The sequence below is a fragment of the Ascaphus truei genome, chromosome 4 (assembly GCF_040206685.1).
Source record: "Ascaphus truei isolate aAscTru1 chromosome 4, aAscTru1.hap1, whole genome shotgun sequence".
Classification (NCBI taxonomy): Eukaryota; Metazoa; Chordata; class Amphibia; order Anura; family Ascaphidae; genus Ascaphus; species Ascaphus truei.
Window position 1 is genome coordinate 369,861,236 of NC_134486.1, and position 20,741 is coordinate 369,881,976.

Consider the following 20,741-nt stretch of genomic DNA (forward strand, 5'->3'; position numbering starts at 1 on the left):
TATTAGGTGGGGCGAAGGGAGTGTAAATGTCCCCTCCCCATCACTCGTCCCCCCACCCATAGTGGACTATGTGATGTATGACTGTTCCACCTTCACTCTCTGTTGTATCGCACAAATTTCCTCAAAAATAATACATACCAAACAATGGAGTATCAGTTTCTATTTGACGAACACATACAGATGTAGCAAGACATGCTGTCTCCACAGCCGTGGCTGAAAACGCTTAAAGCCATGGCTCAGGAGATAGCGCTGCCGTGGGCGGTCCATGCTTCTGGATCTGACCCGCCATAGCGATAGTCATCAAGCGCCTGGACAGTCGGGGTCCAGCCCCGGTGCTAAAAACTGTAAGTCTTTCTAGATCTGTACAGTTTAACAGCAATAAAAAAACATGACCCAAATGCTATTTTAGAATGAAAACAGCCACATTGTATTAGTCAGTGGTCACATGTTCACAATCTTTAACATATTTGTTATAACAATGTCACTATCTCTACCCACATACTCCACATAACGTCAATATACCTGGATGTAAAACAATGTTAAATACTGGAAATCAAAAGGATTATTAGTATAGGCATACAAAAAAAACCCATCAAATATACACTATTAGTGTAAAATGTCACCATTGTTCGGAATAAAAAACACATTATACAGTAGCTGTTACACTACCCACACTACAAATATGCTTCTGCAAGATAACCTCAGATGAGATGATGTATTATTTAAGATGCAGTGGTTTACACTAATGAAGTAATATTTCTGTAGCCAACAATAAAATATTCCAATATTACAGACTGACTGAGCATTAAGAATCAATACCAAGCTGTGTTAACACAAGCCTCTCCAGAAGCAACTGTATGCAGGTGGTTACTACGGTATTTAGACCAAGAAACCCATGTGAAACAATACAACACTAGAGTTAAGCCAATTACACTGTACCTTTACAATAATTAGCATAAAAATGATACCATTTACACTGTGAATAAAAATAAGAATACATTTTGCTCCTGTCTTATTAAACCTGGACAATACTTATCTCCACCAAAAATTAGATTGTAACATTGGCTGTACTCAAAGCATGGACTTATATTGCCTTTAAATTGTACCAACAGGGAATAAGAACGAATCACTTTGACCAGTTCAAAAATAATAATAATATCACACGGATAGGGGATTTTTTCCATAAGGGAAAACTTCTGAGCTTTCATGAGCTCAAGCAGATTTATCTAGTCCCAGACTTACCACCCTTCCAATATATACAAATATGACACTTTATTCTGTTCACACTGGGGAGGTCGGAGTTGCCTGATCTCACAAAGTTCTCTGCAAAGATGCAGAGTATAAGAAGGGTCTGAAAACAATAATTTACGCAGGGATTGAGGCGGCAGGGAATACCCCGGCCCATAGATATATTGTCAGATGGGCCAACAATTTGGGAACTGAAATTGACTGGAAAGACCCTGTATGGGATAACGCGGCCAAAACTTCCATCTGCTCAATCACAAACGAAAAAAATCTATAAAATAATTTATCAATGGTACCCAACGCACGCAAAATTAAGATTCTGTAGGTCTTGTCTTGCGGGACCCATCACTTTTTCTTGTTTGTTTTCAGTGTTAATCCTCACTCCAGACCCCCTTCTTGTGCCCGCAAGATTAAAGCAAATCTTCCCTGAAGCCTCAGATCAATGTTGGAGAAGGTGTGGGCAGGTTGGCAATACGGTTCAAATCTGGTGGGATTGCCCAGCAATACAGATATATTGGAGAATGATAAGGGAAATTATAAAATACACTACTGATCTGATTATCCCACTTGACCCCCTGGTATATGTGTTGGCCAAGCAAATTGAAGAGACCAATACCCCGACCAAACGCCTGATCTCACATATACTGACGGGTGCCAGATGCGCAATAGCGGCAGCCTGGAAATACCCATCGCCCCCCTCCAAGCAAATGGTCATAAACAGAATAGGGGAAGTAATGCTGATGGAAAGACTCTCTGCCTTCCTCAGACGGAAAAGTTTTATAAGACCTGGGACCCATGGTTGGAAACTCAAACCTAGAGGGCCTTCGGGCTAAGCCAGAGAGGAACTATAGATAAAGGAAGTGAGATGGTACACCCCCTCCCCTACCCCTCCCCCCACCAACTGTTTAGGTTTTATTTTTATTTTCATTGTGTTATGTTTTAAGTTGTCTTAATCATCTGAAATAACAGCGAATGGATGCAAAGAGCCGATGGTGCCCATAAAGACTGCTTTATATAATGTTATGAATACTGTTTGCATTAAATTTCGATGAAAAACTCAATAAAAAAATATTTGGTTGCTACCACGAGGAGCAGTTTAGTGGACTGAGGAGATTTCCTTTACTCTTGTGTTGCTGTTGGAGGCTGTGTTATAAGGATTTGGCCTGTCATGAGAGCTGGTGGGAGGCTGCGCATGCTCTGCCTAGCCCCTGGTTGTGATTTGAAAGTTGGAGCCAGTGTCGGATGAAAATATCATACGCCAACCATCTCAACCAGGAAGAGGTTGGACGAGCGTTCCCACACGGTCCCACAGACGGGTTTGCAGCCTCCACAGTGGTACTGTAACATCTAAAGTCAAGATACCTTATGTGAATTTTAATCTCAGTTTTCTTGTAAGTGGGCATTATCTTTTATATCATATAATAAATCCCCCATTTGGTAATGCACTAGGGTTGTGCGCTGTTGTCTTGTTTTTTGCAGATAGATATATATATATATAGACACACACACACACACACATACAGGGCCGCCAACAGCGGGGGACAAAGGGCACTGGCGTCCCGGGCCCCGTGGGGATGGATTGGGGGGTTTGGGGTATTTTGTACATGGATTGAGGGGCTTGGGGTATTTTCTACATGGATTGGGGGGCTTGGGGTATTTTTTACATGGATTGGGGGGCTTGGGGCATTTTCTATATGGATTGGGGTGCTTGGGGTATTTTCTACATTGATTGGGGGGCTTGGGGTATTTTGTACATGGATTGGGGGGCTTGGGGTATTTTGTACATGGATTGGGGGGCTTGTGGTATTTTGTACATGGATTGGGGGGCTTGTGGTATTTTGTACATGGATTGGGGGGCTTGGGGTATTTTTTACATGGATTGGGGGGCTTGGGGTATTTTTTACATGGATTGGATATATATATATATATATATATATATATATATATATATATATATATATATATATATATATATATATATATATTTAAAATCAGAGACAGAACATAAAACACAGACAGAGCTCAGTTTTTAGCACATCCAGTGAAACTCCTACACGGTACAGTGACTAAATATATATGTATAAATATCAAGTAAAATGGTCTTTTAGTTTAACATTTTTGGCCAAAATTGTTGTAAGCCCCTGAGCCAACTGCACGGCTATATATATATATATATATATATATATATATATATATATATATATATATATATATATATATATATATATACATACATATATACACATATACATATATAATATATATATATATATATACACACACACACACACACATTCCCAGTAAGGTGGGTGCATATATGTGTGTGTATATATATACGTGTGGGTGTATATATGTGTGTGTATATATACACGTGTGTGTGTGTATATACAGGCATACCTCACATTAACATACGCAATGGGACCGGAGCATGTATGTAAAGCGAAAATGTACTTAAAGTGAAGCACTACCTTTTTTCCACTTATCGATGCATGTACTGTACTGCAATCGTCCTATATCTGCATAACTGATGTAAATAACACATTTGTAACATGCTCTATAGTCTCCCCGCTTGCGCACAGCTTCGGTACAGGTAGGGAGCCGGTATTGATGTTCAGGACGTGCTGACAGGCGCATGCGTGAGCTGCCGTTTGCCTATTGGGCGACATGTACTTACTCGACTCGTACTTACTCGAGTGTACTTAAAGTGAGTGTCCTTAAAGCGGGGTATGCCTGTATATATATATGTATATATGTGTGTGTATATGTATTGGGTAGGTGGGATTTTTGTATGCATTGGTGGGGGGTTGTATATATTTTGGGGTGGGAAGTTTTTTGGTATATATCTTGTGGGAGGAATTGTGTGTGTGTGGGGGGGTACTGAATGAGTGAGCGTGGGGTAATTGACGGAGGGAGAGGAGGGGGTGAGTGAGGAAAATAGGGAGTAAGAGTGAGAAGCAGGGAAGAGAAATACATGCGAGGCGGGAGGGTGACGGAAGGGAGAGAAATACATGGGAAGAGGGGGGGGAAAGAGTGGGGGCTCGTGAGGTGTGAAAGGAGGGGGGGTGCCGGCGCAATACCGCCGACACGGGGGGGGGGGGAGGCTGCTTAAAATGTTTGTCCCGGGCCCCACGATTTCTGTTGGCGGCCCTGCACACATATATATATATATATATATATATATATATATATATATATATATATATATATATATATATATATATATATATATATATATCTATATTATATGATTGCATAATTCCCACCATCTATTTTTAACATGTTTACTTTATAGTATGTGTTAGACACTCCCAAAAATGTATTATTTTTTTTCTTCACATTCTTTTTTGATTTTGCACGCATACTCTATTTCCTGTGTTTTCAGTGTGGCTCTATTGTTTCTAGTTGTCCCATGTTTAAAACATTACATGCTGCCAAACTGAAAGGTGCTTTATATTTTGTACAATTTGAAACTGCTGCCCCATGTCTCTTGACTGCTGTTATGTATGAACCACGAATGGAGACTGAGGAATGGCTTACAATGGCCTTTAGGAATTGTAATTGTGATTCCAGAAGCCAAACAAAAAGAACAAATATCAATCACTCTCTATAAGTTTTTGTTTAACCCTTGTGCTGCCTCCGTGACTTTCAATGAATGCTCATTTTATAGGGAACATTGGCGTTACCGCTCTCCTAGTGAGTGTCAATGAACGCAGTCTGATTGGAAAAGCCACGTGTCCTTAATGGGCGAGTTTCGACCATCTGAACACTACTGATGGCGATCAGCAGGCTGACAAACTCCCGGCATTGAAAGTATTAATAAAACAGCCTTGCTTGGGGGGAGAAGAATACGCTCCACTCATTTGTATGGTGTTGAATTGTTCCAGGGAAAACTGGTTTTCAGCACACTGAAAAATGGCCTTAGATAGAGGGCAGCAAAAGGACTACTTCTCGTAGTTGGTCAAACGATCATTTTTTTTTGCACAGGATTGAAGCAGGTGGTCTCCAGAGCCACATACTGTACCATTAATTGCAGCTCTGGGGGCCCCTTGATCCGGAGATACTTACCTCTGTATGGGGTGCCCGTAGCTGCTCCAGCTCAGCAAGCTGGCTATGCAGGGATCAAGTAATTGTAGTAGGAGATAAAGCACAAAGCTACCAAAGGAGATAAAAATAGAAAGAAAGAAAAAAGTGCATGGAATAAAAAAAATCCAAAAAATGGGAAAAAATAGGAGGTATCCCACTCCCGTTACAAGATCATAGCAGGTATGTAAAGATAATATTTTTGCTCTATCCCTTGATTAGTGACATCATCCAGATGTGGCAGGATACTTCCAATATATGGAAAAGTCAGAAGAGGCAAGAATAGTGCTGAAACGTTTGGATTCGAAATGTTATATAAAGTTTTACACTTACAACAAGACAACAAGTCAGGCACAGACTGGCTACACAGTCACCGGGGAAAGAACGCTGAATACTTGTGGGACCCATCTCTGCGTTCGCTCAGCTGTTGTTCCCGGGCGATCTGATGACGACGCAGCTCTAGTTGAAGTGAAGCCGAGAGAGAGAGAGAGAGTCCGTACCTCGGGGACCAGGGCTGACTTACACTCGTGCAGATGGATTATTTGTGATAGTCTAAAACACCCAAGGCATTTCACTCTGACATACAGTAGAGATTCATCAGGGATAATGACTTCAAGGGGATGGTGTCCTTTTTATAGTCCGTGTAAAAGGCATCACAATGCATTCGTTGCCAATCAATGGGCAGAAAATGCATAGATACTTACATTGTTCAATGATACGAAAACTAATTAGATAACAAAAAAATTCAATGAGATGGTAATATAGACTAAACATGCAAATATGAAATAAAGTACCTAGGCTCATCTTTAATAGTGGGCTAATAAATAGAAACAAAAAGTATAAAGCCCCAAAAAGAGGAAAAGTAAAAAATAAAAAGTGGGATCAAGTAATGCTCCCGCGCCCTGCGGACCAAATAGGAAGCTGTATCATCATCAGGTTCAGCTTCCTATTGGCCCACGTGAGGCTAGAGCTTTAAACCCCAGCTAGCTCATCCGGAGCGGCTTCCGGCACCGCCAATTGTGGTACAGTATCTCCGGAAGAAGGGGCCTCGGAGCTGAAATGAATGGGTTTTAGCTCGAGACCTCCTGCACCAATCTTGGGCAAAGAAAAAAAGAGGAAAATCTTGGATTGCCCCTTTAACAGCTTTGCAGCAATAAACACGGCAAGAATCATAAGCACTTCCACTGTGGTAGAGGAAGTATGCGGGTCAGGTTGGGGTTAATTACATGTACGCTCTTTCTTATCTCTTATTTTATATTACAGAATTGCTAGGTAAAAATATACATTTATTGATCTTCAAGTATTGATAGGCAAAGCAATGGTTCACTTGTCTGAGTTAGTATATTGAATATTTTCTCAGGAGATTGGTTAAACTCTCTGCAAGCAGCAAAAGTAGGGCAATAAACAAAGAAAAAACCACTGCTCACACATATACATACAGTATGTGTTTCAGTCTCTTAAAGTGGCAGAACAAGCAGTAGCCTACTATACGTGTTTTTTTTTTTAATAAATCAGTTCTGTACTATGGGAAAATACATGTAGCATTTTTTTTAAATGTATTATAATGTAACAAGCATTTCTTGATTCTATAGCAACCATTTACAAAGTAGCACCCCCGTTTTCTTCTGAAACAGGCTCACCCCTTTAAGAGCCCTGCCCTCTCTCTAGCAGTGCACCTATTGTATCTAGTGACTGCCTGGTCACATGATCTTCCCCACAGAACTTCGCATCTTTGGTCCTCTTCTGCTGCACTGGCAGCCATTTAGTGGACCCCCGAACCCGAATCTTCGCTGATCGATCACAGGAGAACGGATCGATCAGCAACTTGCTAATGACTTCATCATTGTGGGGATTGTATTGATGCACATATTACATATTAAAGGGAAGAGGGGGGGAAAAAAACGTGTACTGCTGCTTTTAAATGATTTATCTGGAAATAAAAAAAACCTGGTGGCTGGGGGCGGGAGCACGGCAGAGAGCTCCAGCACTGTGCCCGCCCCAGCGCTCCATGAGGTCAGTGTAAAGTAGCATTCCAAAGTGCCGTTAGTATCTCCATACAATACAATGTAAAATCCAAGTGGTCCTTATGATACTTTTTGGTATTGAAATTAGTTGATTTCCTAGTTCATTTCCTTTTCACATAGATGAATGCTCAATCATGTGTTGCGTAACTGAGTTTAATTGCACTAGTTCATCATTTTTCACTTTTTTAAATAACAAGGTGTACAGTCATGGGTAATTTATTGACTGTTCTTCTACTGTACCTTACTTAGATCATCCCTCATGTTGTCCAGCTCTCCCAGTATGTCCACAATACTGAACATATTAATAGGCCACTATCAGAGTCCAGTTGTGGTTATACAGTATGCAGATAATGTGAAGGTTTTACAATGGCAAAAGCATTTATAAAATCACTAATAAAAACTCTGAAGAGGATGGGCCCATATTACTAATACATGTGCACCTCCATTTCCCATATTTAACTCTTTATCAGTGGCGAATTTCCCATTAGGCCCAGGCTTAGGGCGGCAAAAATGTCCGCCCCCCATATACCTTTGCCACGCTCTTGGGCCTGTCCGACCTGATGGGAAGTCATTTAGCTGTTGCGACCGCCTCATTACCTGCCGCCCTGCTACTCCTGAACCGCAGCATCACCAATGTGAGGGGCACAGCGTCTCGTTGCCATGGCAACTCGCCGGCACCGCGTCAAATGGTGTCACATTACCATGGCAACGTGACGCTGTGAGAGGTCGCATTGGTGACATATGTGGCGTCATTTGACGCAGCAGTTCAGAAGGAGGGGGGTGGGGGCGGCGGAAGGTAAGGAGGCGACCGCAACATCTGTGCCTAGGGACGGCAGATTTTGAGATCCTCTGCTGCTCTTGATACAGTACACTTTCAATATATTTACCACAACGACATTGTTTAATCCAGTTTCTAATACCCCTAATGTGTCCAAGTCTAGGTAATAACTCTTATAGAAAAAGGACTTCTTTCTATCAGTGCTCCACCTCTAATGAATGACCTCTTCAGAGGCATCGCTTAACTAGGACTCTCCAATGTAGCATGATGCCAGACATCCTAGCACTCAGTCAGTAATAGCAGATATTCAGTACTTACTAAATATAAAGTCTTATTACAGAATTCCTATCGAAAGTGACCTTTAATGTAATCCTCCGGTGTTTCATGCCTCGCGGCATTTCATCAGAGAACCCTATGGGTAATCCTCATGCCAAATCAATACATTTTAGAAGAAGAAATAAACAGCGTTATCATGGTGAGATCACTATTCAATAAAATATATTAAAAAACAAAACCAAAAAAACCCCCATTCCTAACACATACATTTATAAATGAATGATGAACACCTGAGGATAAATACACGGAGCGGGATAGAGCCAAGTAGACTTAAAAATGAATCAACAACAAACTAAAGCAAAACATCTAAGTATAGTAGGAGATTACACAATAAACAAAGAATTGCCACAATTGAAACCCCCCCCTACCAGCCCCCCATCAATAATCAAAAGAACACAGCTGAAACAAAGTTGCAGTTAAATATAAGCAGATGCATACTGGCATAAGAATAATTTTTAAGCACTTGGATATAATAAAGCAGTAAATAAACAAAAATATGGTTTACAAACGAACAATATTTTAAATCAAGGAGACAAAATGTTAACAAAGGAACCAATTTTGCACTTCTCGACCAAGAAGGGTTTGAGCAGGACCGCAAAGAACGTATCTTACTTATTCCTTGTATGCCTACATTTATTTATATGGCGCCAACAGTGTAAGCATCGCTTAACAAAATTATAATACAGGGAAAATAAAGAACAAACAATGGGGATAAGAGCAAGTAAAATGACAACTAGGGTTGTCAGGTGTCCGGTTTTGAACTGGAAAGACCGGTAATTTGCTCCTCTGTCCGGTAAAAAAATGAGAGTTAATACCGGACATGTATGTGTCCGGTATTCTCCCTCTCTGAACAGGCAGCGCGAGTGCGAAGAGCGGACGGGTACAGGGTCCCCACTCCTACCTCTGATTCAGAAGCAACAGCGTGAGTATCCGGCAGGCAGCAGCGTCTTGTAACCATGGCAACGGGCGGCATCATCTCCCCCCAGCCAAGGAGAAGACTAACCAATGGGAGGGTTCCGTGTCATTAAGGAGCGTGCACAGCTCCCCTATATGCATGCTGGGTAATGTAGTTTCTTTCAAGCTTTACATGTGGGTGAGGAGAAAAGAGCTCCACTGCGTCCCTGTCTGCCAGGAGGCCCTCAGGTAAGATACCAGGAGGGTCAGGGGAGAGGATGAGGGAGGAGGAAGAAGAAGTAGGAGGCGGAGGTGGGTGGTGACAAGGAAGAAGGAGGGTGGTGGCGAGAAAGGAGGAGAAGGGGATGGTGGTGAGAAAGAAGGAGGAATAGGGGATGGTGGCGAGAAAGGAGGAGGAGGGGATGGTGGCGAGAAAGGAGGAGGGGATGGTGGCGAGAAAGGAGGAGGAGGGGATGGTGGCGAGAAAGGAGGAGGAGGGGATGGTGGCGAGAAAGGAGGATGAGGGGGGTAAGAGAAGGATGAGGAGGGGGGGTGAGGATGAGGGGGGTGAGGATGAGGGGGGGAGACGATGAGGGGTGAGGCAAGGATGAGGGAGGGGGGTGAGGATGACGGGGGTTGCAACAATCTTGGAAGTAGTGGGAGAGAAGCATTAAGATCGGTATAGCTCACCAGGTATGTTATTTATAAATTATCTGATTGTTATATAATTTTTTTCTAAATTTCACAACATGTATGCACCAATTTGCACTGTTACATATTCTATTTAGTAAAAAATGCTGGGAGGGCGCTCAATCCCCAAACTCGTCCCAGAATTTTTTACGAAATAGAATATTAAATAGTGCAAATTAGTGCATACGTGGAGTGAAATTTAGAAAAAAGTACGTAACGGTCTGAGAATTTATAAATAACATACCTCCCCACCAACTTTTCACAATTGTGTCCAATATTTTTGGACAAGCCACCTGGCAAACCTAATGACAACACGAGGCTTACAATTTCCCTTGCTCCCGGACACCAGATCTATATCCCACACAATGATATCCCTAAAAGGATTTGCTTTCTCCCTTACGCAGATTAATTCCCACTACAGGAACCCCACATGTACTCCTCCTTCAGTTACTGTGCTTCTAGATGTAGTCCTTCCTGCTAATGCAGGATAGGCCTCTAACTAGGGTTGCCAAGTGGCTTCTCCAAAAAATATTGGACGGACACACTCCTCTCTTCCACCTCTCTCTGCTCCATGCTGTTTGCTCCTCTCCTTGACCCCACCCCCAGGCTCCTGACACCTCCTCCTGATTGGCTGCATTACCCAGCAGCAGCCAATCAGGATGTAGGAAGCTGCCCAGCCCCGTAGCAGCAGCAGCTCGGCATTCTCCCTGCTCAGGGAAATCCCGAAGCCCCCTATTCCGGTCAGCTCACTCAAGTCCAGAGGTGTAATACCGGACACATGCATGTCCAGTATTATCTCTCATTTTTTACTGGACAGAGTGTATAAATACAGGACAGTCCAGTTCAATACACCAGGCAACCCTACCTCCAACCCAAGTTAAGATATCAAACATGTTAATGATGTCGCACATAGAAGCAAGGTTCGCTCTGTGTATGCACTATAAAAGACATTGAGATAGATAGAATGTCTTGCAAATATTAACTGTGGGAGGTAAGTAGTATTATGTGGTACTTACTGTCGCATAGTATGTTAATTTTTATGTTAGGTCAAACTTTTACCCAGAAACACGACTGCAACTTCATTTTTAAACGTTTACATGAAAATGATTGCAAGAAATATTTAAAAACACATTACCTTTTTCTCTGGCCAAGATGCTTTCATAACAGCCTGGGTACGGAAAAATACAAGCAACCTGCTGTCCTCATCACTGAGATTAAATGCTTGTTCCATAATCTGCAGTACATCGATTCTAGGTTTCACTGGCAAGGAGTCATCACCACAGAATGGCCGTAACCACTCCAACAGATCATCAGAGGAGACAAGTTTCTCTCTGAAATTCAAGAATAAAGGTAATGATTTAATTAAAAGGCAAACTGTTTCAACATTACACTGGAGAAACAAACCATACTCAAATAGCCTTTAGGAACTTTGGCTAAGATACACCAAAGTCGGTTAACACAGAATTAATATCGTAGATGGTGAAAATAAATAAAATAATCACCTATTACCGCACTTTTAGGAACGAAGTCATCGAGATAACGGTAATAATTTAAAGTGTGATATTTTACCCGTAGTTGTGATGAGGGAATTAATACGGCCATTAGTAACGCATCAATTCCAACATCGCGATCGCATTACTAATATATCTACCATAGGCTTCTGTAATATCTATTATTACAAAACCCTATAGTAGAAAATTAAACTATTATAAACTATTTCATGTCTGTGGTTACCAAGGTATACCGCAGGCATTAAATGGCTTCATACACAAAACCGTACCTACAGCCCCTGGCTACCTTAGTGGTTACTAAAACATTGCATAGCAATGCTTTACAATCAGCTAAGGCAAGCAAGGGTTTAATGCCTACCATCCCCACCACGCCGAGGGCCTAACCACCCACCCACTGGGGAAACTACCCCCACGCCTATTACCACCAATCCCCGTCCCTCTAGATTAATGGTTAAATGTGGCTAATGGGGCTTTTTCCAATAAAAAATACATCTAAACAAAAAAATAAAATAAAACATTGATTGGTCTCTGTGGCTACCTAGGGCCTGTCAATGGGGGTCTAGATTGCCAATGTGGCTATCAATGGTGACCTGTAATAAAAATGGGGTTACTTATCCCACATGGATGAATGAAGGTTGTCATATTCAGGGCAGAAGCCCCCCTGTAACCAATCCAATAAAGGGCTGATGCCAAATCATAAAAAAAGACACAAAAACCAACCCAAGGCACAATTGCCCCCAAAAATAAAGCAATTAAGCATTGAAAATAATCAAGGAATGCTGCATCCGTGACTAGCGACTTGAGAATTTGTTGCTTGAAGAATTTTCTTTGGTGAGTATTTCTTCTTTTTCTTCATTCTTTCCTCTCACAGCCACCACCAGTCTAAGTTCTTTCAAAACTAAAGCTGTCTCACAGTTTAACCTGGTCTGTAACTGTTACAGTATATACGCCTATAATATATATTATATCTAATTGTGCATGCTATCTTGTATATAATGTATACCCTGTTCACTTATGTAACTATGTATTTGTAACCATGTATTATGTGTCATCATAACTCTATGCCCAGGACAGACTTGAAAATGAGAGGTAACTTTCAATGTATTACTTCCTTGTAAAACATTTTATAAATAAATAAATACAATTCTTAAGACATTTTATTTCTTCATCTGTATTCTGTACCACCAGACAAAGCCCATTGAAGACTTCAAGTATTCTGCACAGGCCCAGTTTATCGCAAAAGCCATATCACTGGAACACATGGTGCCCTGACCCCAACCCCTGCCCACCAACCAAGCAAGCTCTCAATGCAACTAACACGTAGCCTGACCATAATGTTCTAACCCCTGTCCACCACAAAGATATCTTAACAATTACTCTGTGCCCATCACATGAATGGTTTCATATGTAACCCCACAATTGTTTTACTAACTAATATACAGCACCCTGGTTAAGGGCGCTATATAAATGTTATAAATAAAATAAATAACTGCACAAAGTCGATTGAATGCCTTTCGAAGCTGCCTCTAGTGACACTATTCAGCTGATCACAAGCGCGACCGGCCGCTTTGGAGCATATTAATGGTTTAGGTGTTGTGGTGTCTGTCTCTTTAGCTTTTCCTGTCTGCAAAATGTGAAATACTGTTGTCATCCTCCACCAGACATGACAGCACATAGTAAAATCTTAAAAAAAGATTCCATAGGAAGTGTGAATGCTGTGAGCAGATGTTACAATTTCACTGATTAGTGGTCCTCAGAAGGCTAGTCTTCCTAATGTTAGCATTGTACAGTAGGTAGATTTTTGGGGTTCAAAATTCAGTTTCTCTCAAGTTTCTACTTTACAATTAATGTTGCAAGTTATGTAATTTTGCTGAGATAAGTTTTTATTGCAAAAGAAACACATTTGCTGTGATATAAGCAGGCGTAACACCGGAGGAGTGAGGTAAGTCTGGGTCCGGAGCACAAACAGCAGATAAATGACTTCCGAAAATGAATATATGTTTTGTTACTCGTTTTGCTTGTCTCTGTATACTAACAAGCCATCTAAAATAGGGGGAGGGGGAGGGAGGGGGGGAGAGGAGGGAGGGGGGGAGTGGAGGGAAGGGAAAAAATGCACGCTTCAGCCTAATGAAAAAATGAATAATAATACACAAAGGTGCAAAAGGGATAAAGGATAAATGGTGAAAACCAAAGAAAGCAACCCTATGACAAGCACTCAATATGTTGCGGATGATATGATTACATATTTAAGATAAATTTTAATGATATTAAAGTAAAATATATACATAAAGTGAGTAAATCACTATGGTGACCAAACACATACAAGACAAACACTGTGTACAAACATGTCAAAAACTGAGACCCAAGGTGTAACTAAATAATGAGTGCAGATACTCTAATTAATTAATGAGACTTAAATAAGTCACAATAAATAGTTACTAACCCTTGGGTACAGCACTAATAATGTGAGTTAAAAAACCTGTGTATAATGAACAGGTAATATGCAGACTGAAAGTATATATATATAATTATCAGACTAATATTGTTCCTCCAAAAGAATAGTGATTTCTAACTGTGATAGCTACTCAACATAGGCAAAAAACAGTGTTTAATGCCTAGAGGCACTAATCAGTGTCCGTATCAATTTATAGCCCCTTGTAATAGCTAAAATAAACCGAAGAAGCTTGAAAGGTGTACACAAAAAACGACTAAAGAAGAGCCCACAAAGTGTGTTTAGATAGGTCAGAGGCACGGATCGTATCCGTATCAAGTTATAGCCTCCTAAGTGAACAAGCAGTCGTTAAAAAGCAAATGAGTAGCTATAACACATAATAAAAATGAAATAAGGAACAGGGGTATCGCAAGCAGGTAGTGTAATTAGTGCAGGTAGCCAAGAGTGTATAAAACAGCAAGCATGTTAGCTGCATGTAATACCCAATACAATGTTCAGGTTACACTCTGCAAAATGTCTGCAATAGACAGCCTAAAGTGCTGCTACTGCCACCCTTATGAAGTGGTGTTTGGCACAGCCTTAAACGCAATGTGTAGCCAGTGCGACGTCGATGTTTTTAAAGTAAAGGCTTGTAGCAAGTTTAGAATATCAGACCTGCATCTTGGCGACTTGTGAGTCCTACCAGCACACCGATCAACTCGGCCCCTTGCTCCTGCCTCCCACCTGACGTACGTTTCGCAGAGGCGCTTTGTCAAAGGTGGTGACGTCTGTGTAGACTGAGGGGGTTTTTGTATGCAACTGATCACCAATGAAACAGTGATACAAAGCAGCGGAGTATAACCATCTTGTGGCTATTAAACTAATGGGAACAATGGAGAGACATCTCAAACAGAGCAGAAACCCAAAGATGAAACAAATAAATAATAAAACCTTTCTTAAAGACACAGTGTGATAATTGTGTCAGAGGGAGTAAATGACTACCAAATGCATATTCGATGAGGAGATCACAATCAGGTAAGTAAGGTAAGTGAGGTCATATACATTTTGGAAGGAGGTGTAAGGGAAAAATTAAGCCACTGACAAAGGGTGGAAAATGGGGTAATTAGCCTTCAGATAAAGGGAGAGAACAGAAAGCCCTCATTAATCCCCCTTGGAGCTAATGTGCCCAGGGTATAAGTCCATTTGGATTCTTTCTGCAGGATTAGACGGTTCCAATCCCCACCTCTCGGTCGGATTGGGGGGAACACTTTCTATTCCCAGAAATGATAAGTCAGTTGTATCTCCTTTGTGCACTTGATGGATGTGATTGGCCAAGGGGGTATCAAGATGGTTACAGATAGCCATGTAAGTGTAGCCCCCTTTCCCCCCGTATTTAGGGTGACTAAGTTTGCCTGAGTGGCAAACAGGAGGCCCGATCCTCCGCCACTGGGAGCCTGGGGTGTGTGTAATGAATATACTAACAGCGCCTCCACCTGGGAAGGATCCTCACACAGTGGGATAGTCCCTCCCAAGACAATACATTCAGTAATTGCACACAAGGGTATATGTAACAGTATTTACTGAACAGTAACTTATAACAGTAACAATACAACATAAGATATAACAATACAATATATACTGTATATATATCTATACTGTATATATATATATATATATATATATATATACAGTGTTCGACAAACCTATACATTTGCTCGCCCCGGGCGAGTGGATTTAACCCCCGGGCGAGTAAATATTGGCCCAAGCAGCACACATTTGGTATTAGGTGGCGAGTAGATTTTTTTGTGTGGCGAGTAGATTTGTTGGTGATTTGTCAACCACTGTGTGTGTGTGTGTGTGTGTGTGTGTGTGTATGTATGTATATATATATATATATATATATATATATATATATATATATGTAACGGGTATTCCCTCTGGCCTGACCCACCCAATCTCATATGGGCCCCTGTGGTCTAACCAGTCCCCATTACATGGTTGTGTCTGGTGGTGCACCTATCGGCAACAGGACTCCTGAGTCTCCCGCATGATGGTATTCGGGGATTGTCAACCCAGACAGGCAGCTGAGGTAGTGTGTGCGAGTCCTACCTATATCACGTGCAGCGCCTCCACCTCATCAGGATCTATGCGTCCGCAGGGAGAGGGTCCTGATGAGGAACTCCTTCTTGGTGGTGCCATCCACTGGAGAGTAACTTCACACTCACACAGTGGGGGTATCTTTGAACAGGGCATCTTTATTGATCTCTTATGGGCAAGCTGCCCTTCACAGCCAGCTGTCTCAGCCGCACATATTGATTTGCTGTCCCTTTGACAGGTACGCCCTGCCAATGGAGTGGGATCCCCTCTCCCCGTAGGGAGATCACCCCTGTGCCAGGTCCCTGGGCACAGTGTGCCTCTTATCAAGTTTGATGTAGAAATGGACCACTAGTTACTGCACTAGTGGATCCTTCGTTCCCAACGCACTCCAACAACTCAGCAACACTAACTTTCGGCAGTGCTGTGCCTTATATACCTTAGGAAGCAGGCACACCTCTGATGTCACTAACTGTGGACTCAGAGCCTGTAGCCACTCCCATCCATACATAGGGCACCTCACCAGGGTGTGAGGGCAAACCTCCATAATTACTGCTGGCATCCCTATAACTTACCAGGTTTACTGCCAGCAGGAGAAGAAACTGCAGACCATTTCACAGCATGGCTACATATATATACTTATTAAGGTTATGGTGGGTAAAAAAAGTGACTAAAACCCTCCATAGTAAAGCATAAAACAACTGTAAATATTCCTGTACTGTATATTCATTTGCATGTCTTAGACAGGTCTGCAGACCTGTCTAAGACATGCAAATGAATATACAGGAATATTTACAGTTGTATATACACATACATACATATATATATATATAAATATATATACAGTGTTCGACAATCCTATACATTTACACGCCCGGGCGGGTGGATTTAATCCCCGGGCGAGTAAATATTGGCCCAAGCAGCACACGTGTTTTTTATTTCCCCCGCTCGCGCTAAAATTTTCCCCGCTCGTGCTGCTTGAAAAAAAAAAAAAACCTCCCCTACCTGACAGCTGATTGGCGCGCGCTCCCAGGCATTGTGGGCGTGCGGCCAGGCTCTATATGAGCCCGCCCCCAACGAGCGGCCATTCTTTCTGGCCGGAGTTATGTTGCAGAGTAAGTACTCTCCAATCCTCCGGCCCCTCTGCTCCTTCCCTGCGAGCCAAGGTGTTTCCCCACTTCCTGCCCCCCCGATACTCGCGCCGTAGGGTGGGTGATGGTAGTGGGGGTGTCCCCCCCCTTCTCTCCCTGGTCCCGCGCCGCGTCCCTCGATACTCACGTCGCGGGGCGGGTGATAGTAGTGGGGGTGTCCCCCCCTTCTCTCCCCAGTCCCGCGCCGCTTCCCCGATACTCGCGCCGCGAGTGATGGTAGTGGGGAGTTCCCCCCCTTCTCTCCCCGGTCCCGCGCCGCTTCCCCGATACTCGCGCCGCCGGGCCAATGATGGTAGTGGGGGTGTCCCCCCCCCTTTTCTCACCAGTCCCGCGCCACTTCCGGCTTCCCCCGATACTCGCGCCGCGAGAGATGGTAGTGGGGGTGTCCCCCCCTCTTCTCTCCCCGGTCCCGCACCACTTCCGCTTCCCCCGATACTCGCGCCGCGAGTGATGGTAGTGAGGGTGTCCCCCCCTTCTCTCACCGGTCCCGCGCCACTTCCGGCTTCCCCCGATACTCGCGCCGCGAGTGATGGTAGTGGGGGTGTTCCCCTCCTTCTTTCCCCGGTCGCGCGCGGGGCTGGAGATGGTAGCTGGGGTGTTCCCCCCTTACCTCCTTGATCTCCGCTTCCCCACGGTCCCGTGGCTGCCCGAGCAGGCCGGGAGATGGTCGGGGGAGGGGAGGGGGGGAGGGGGGGAGGGGGGTTGTGGTGCTTGGTCGCGCGGCCTTTCCTCTTCTTACCCCTGTTGTGTGTGTGTGTATATGGGGGTGTGTGTGTGTGTATATGGGGGTGTGTATGTGTATATGGGTGTGTGTGTGTGTGTGTGTGTGTGTGTATATGGGTGTGTGTGTGTGTATATGGGTCTGGGGTGTGTATATGGGTCTGGGGGTGTGTGTGTATATGGGTCTGGGTGTGTGTGTGTGTGTATGGGTCTGGGTGTGTATATGGGTCTGTGTGTGTGTGTGTGTATATGGGTCTGTGTGTGTGTGTATATGAGTGTATATGGGTCTGTGTGTGTGTGTGTATATGGGTCTGTGTGTGTGTGTGTATATGGGTGTGTGTGTGTGTGTGTGTGTGTGTGTGTGTGTGTGTGTGTGTGTGTGTGTGTGTGTGTGTGTGTGTGTATATGGGTCTTTGTGTGTGTGTGTGTGTATATGAGTGTATATGGGTCTGGGTGTGTGTGTGTATATGGGCTGTGTGTGTGAGTATATGGGTCTGTGTGTGTGTATATGGGCCTGTGTGTGTATATGGGTGTGTGTGTGTATATGGGTGTGTGGGAGTGTGTGTGTGCGTGGGAGAGTGTGTGTAGGATATCAGAAGTGTCACATCACCCCAACCCCCAATCACCCAGTCACCCCACCCAATCACCCCGTCACCCCACCCAATCACCACACTCAATCACCCCGTCAGCCCCCCTGTCTCTCGCCCCCACTCTCTCACTCTCTCTCTCTCTCTCTCTCTCTCTCACTCTCTCTCTCACTCTCGCTCTCTCACCCTCGCTCTCTCACCCTCTCTCGCTCTCTCACCCTCTCTCGCTCTCTCACCCTCTCTCGCTCTCTCACCCTCTCTCACCCTCTCTCGCTCTCTCACCCTCTCACCCTCTCTCACCCTCTCTCGCTCTCTCACCCTCTCTCGCTCTCTCACCCTCTCTCGCTCTCTCACCCTCTCTCGCTCTCTCACCCTCTCTCGCTCTCTCACCCTCTCTCGCTCTCTCACCCTCTCTCGCTCTCTCACCCTCTCTCGCTCTCTCACCCTCTCTCGCTCTCTCACCCTCTCCCTGTGTCTGTCTCTCACTCTGTTTCTGGATCTCTTATTTACCCTATATATCTTAACTGCCCTACACTACACACCGAAATTACCTATTCTGCTTTCTTCCAGATCAGACTCAAGCTTCACACGGAAGACATCGGAACCCCCCCTAACCCAGAAGACAGGTAGGGAACACATTCCCTCCAATGTATAACATTGCGGGAATAAGGGTACCTGGACATTGAGGGACTACGGATCAGGTAAGATCCCAGGCGGGATTGCTGCTTTAGATATTGTGAAGGGGTTCAGGAAACTAGTCATTCACACCTGGCTTTTATTTCTAGATCGACATTTACACAGACACACACACACACGTAACAAGGGCTAATTGTAGTATAATGTAATACAATAAATATATTTGTCGTTTAAATGGATTTTATTCATATGTTTTATTTTAAAGCGGGGTTGGGGGCGGGACTAGGGGCGGGGTTGGGGGCGGGACTAGGTGGCGAGTAGATTTTTTGGTTGGGCGAGTAGATTTTTGGTTGATTTGTCCAACACTGTGTGTGTATATATATATATATATGATTGAGTGCTGTCTCTTGTTTACCAATCCTTGGAACGGTAACGTATAACATATATATATATATATATATATATATATATATATATATATATATATATATATATATATATATATATATATATAATCCAATGCACAGCCGGCACACCATATGCAAGTAAATACGTTTTGGTGCTTATCCCATAAAGCAATAACAGACCATACGATACCGGTTGCAACACGACATCAAAGGACAGCACGCAGGTAAGTAAATCATAAATTTTCTATATTTGATAGAAGACACAAAAAACGACGTTTCGGTCCCCCAGAGGGACCTTTCTCAAGGTGTTGCAATTGAATGCAGTGCACAATACATATATATACCCCAAACCCCAGTGCAATTCAACAAAACCAATCACAGTTAATAAGCCTCACCTGCCTATATGACATGCATCCACAGTATCAGCAGGTAAAGAGTGGCCATTTTGAATATATTAACTCTATATTTGTTTACCTGATATGTGTTTGAGCATGCGCAAAAGGCTCAGGAATTGCATAATGTTACTGCTGTGAGACTACATAAGTCTGCCAGACCCAGCGATATCTTGGATAACCGGAGAGAGTGCGCATGGGCTAAAATGATCTGGAGCTGATACCTGGATAGATTAACTATTGCAGGGATGTGCAAAATACACATTATAACTGCAAGGGGGTATATATATGTATTGTGCACTGCATTCAATTGCACTACCTTGAGAAAGGTCCCACTGGGGGACTGAAACGTCGGTTTTTGTGTCTTCTATCAAATATAGAAAATTTATGATTTACTTACCTGCGTGCTCTCCCTTGATGTCGTGTTGCAACCGGTATCGTATGGTATATATATATATATATACCGACCCGTGGAATATCCCCCACAGTAATTGGAATTGGGTGCAGTAGCACCAGTGTCCCAGTGTCCAGGCCACAAAAGCCAATCCCACCCCAAGTGTGTGACTGCACTGCCCTCGTGTATTGTTGGTGCACTTGAAGATATACCTGCCCGGGCACTCCAGCCCCCAGGTGCCACTGGGTACTAACAAACAACTAATCAGTCTGTCCACCGAAGATCTGCCTCCGCATGGGGTGGTATCCAGTTGGAGGGTCACACCTTAGGATAGTCTCTGGTTTGATGGCCTGGTCTGGTCCCAGATGCAG

The 20,741-nt window shown here is 43.4% G+C and overlaps 1 protein-coding gene across 2 annotated transcripts in view; it reads right to left on the reverse strand.

Annotated features, from left to right (window-relative positions):
- NBAS (NBAS subunit of NRZ tethering complex) overlaps positions 1-20,741 on the reverse strand; it is a 682,881-nt gene that overhangs the window by 126,439 nt on the left and 535,701 nt on the right. For both annotated transcript variants that reach the window (XM_075598387.1, XM_075598386.1), the window contains exon 48: positions 11,183-11,378. In XM_075598387.1, coding sequence (XP_075454502.1) covers positions 11,183-11,378 — 196 coding nt within the window. The remainder of the gene's footprint in view (positions 1-11,182; positions 11,379-20,741) is intronic.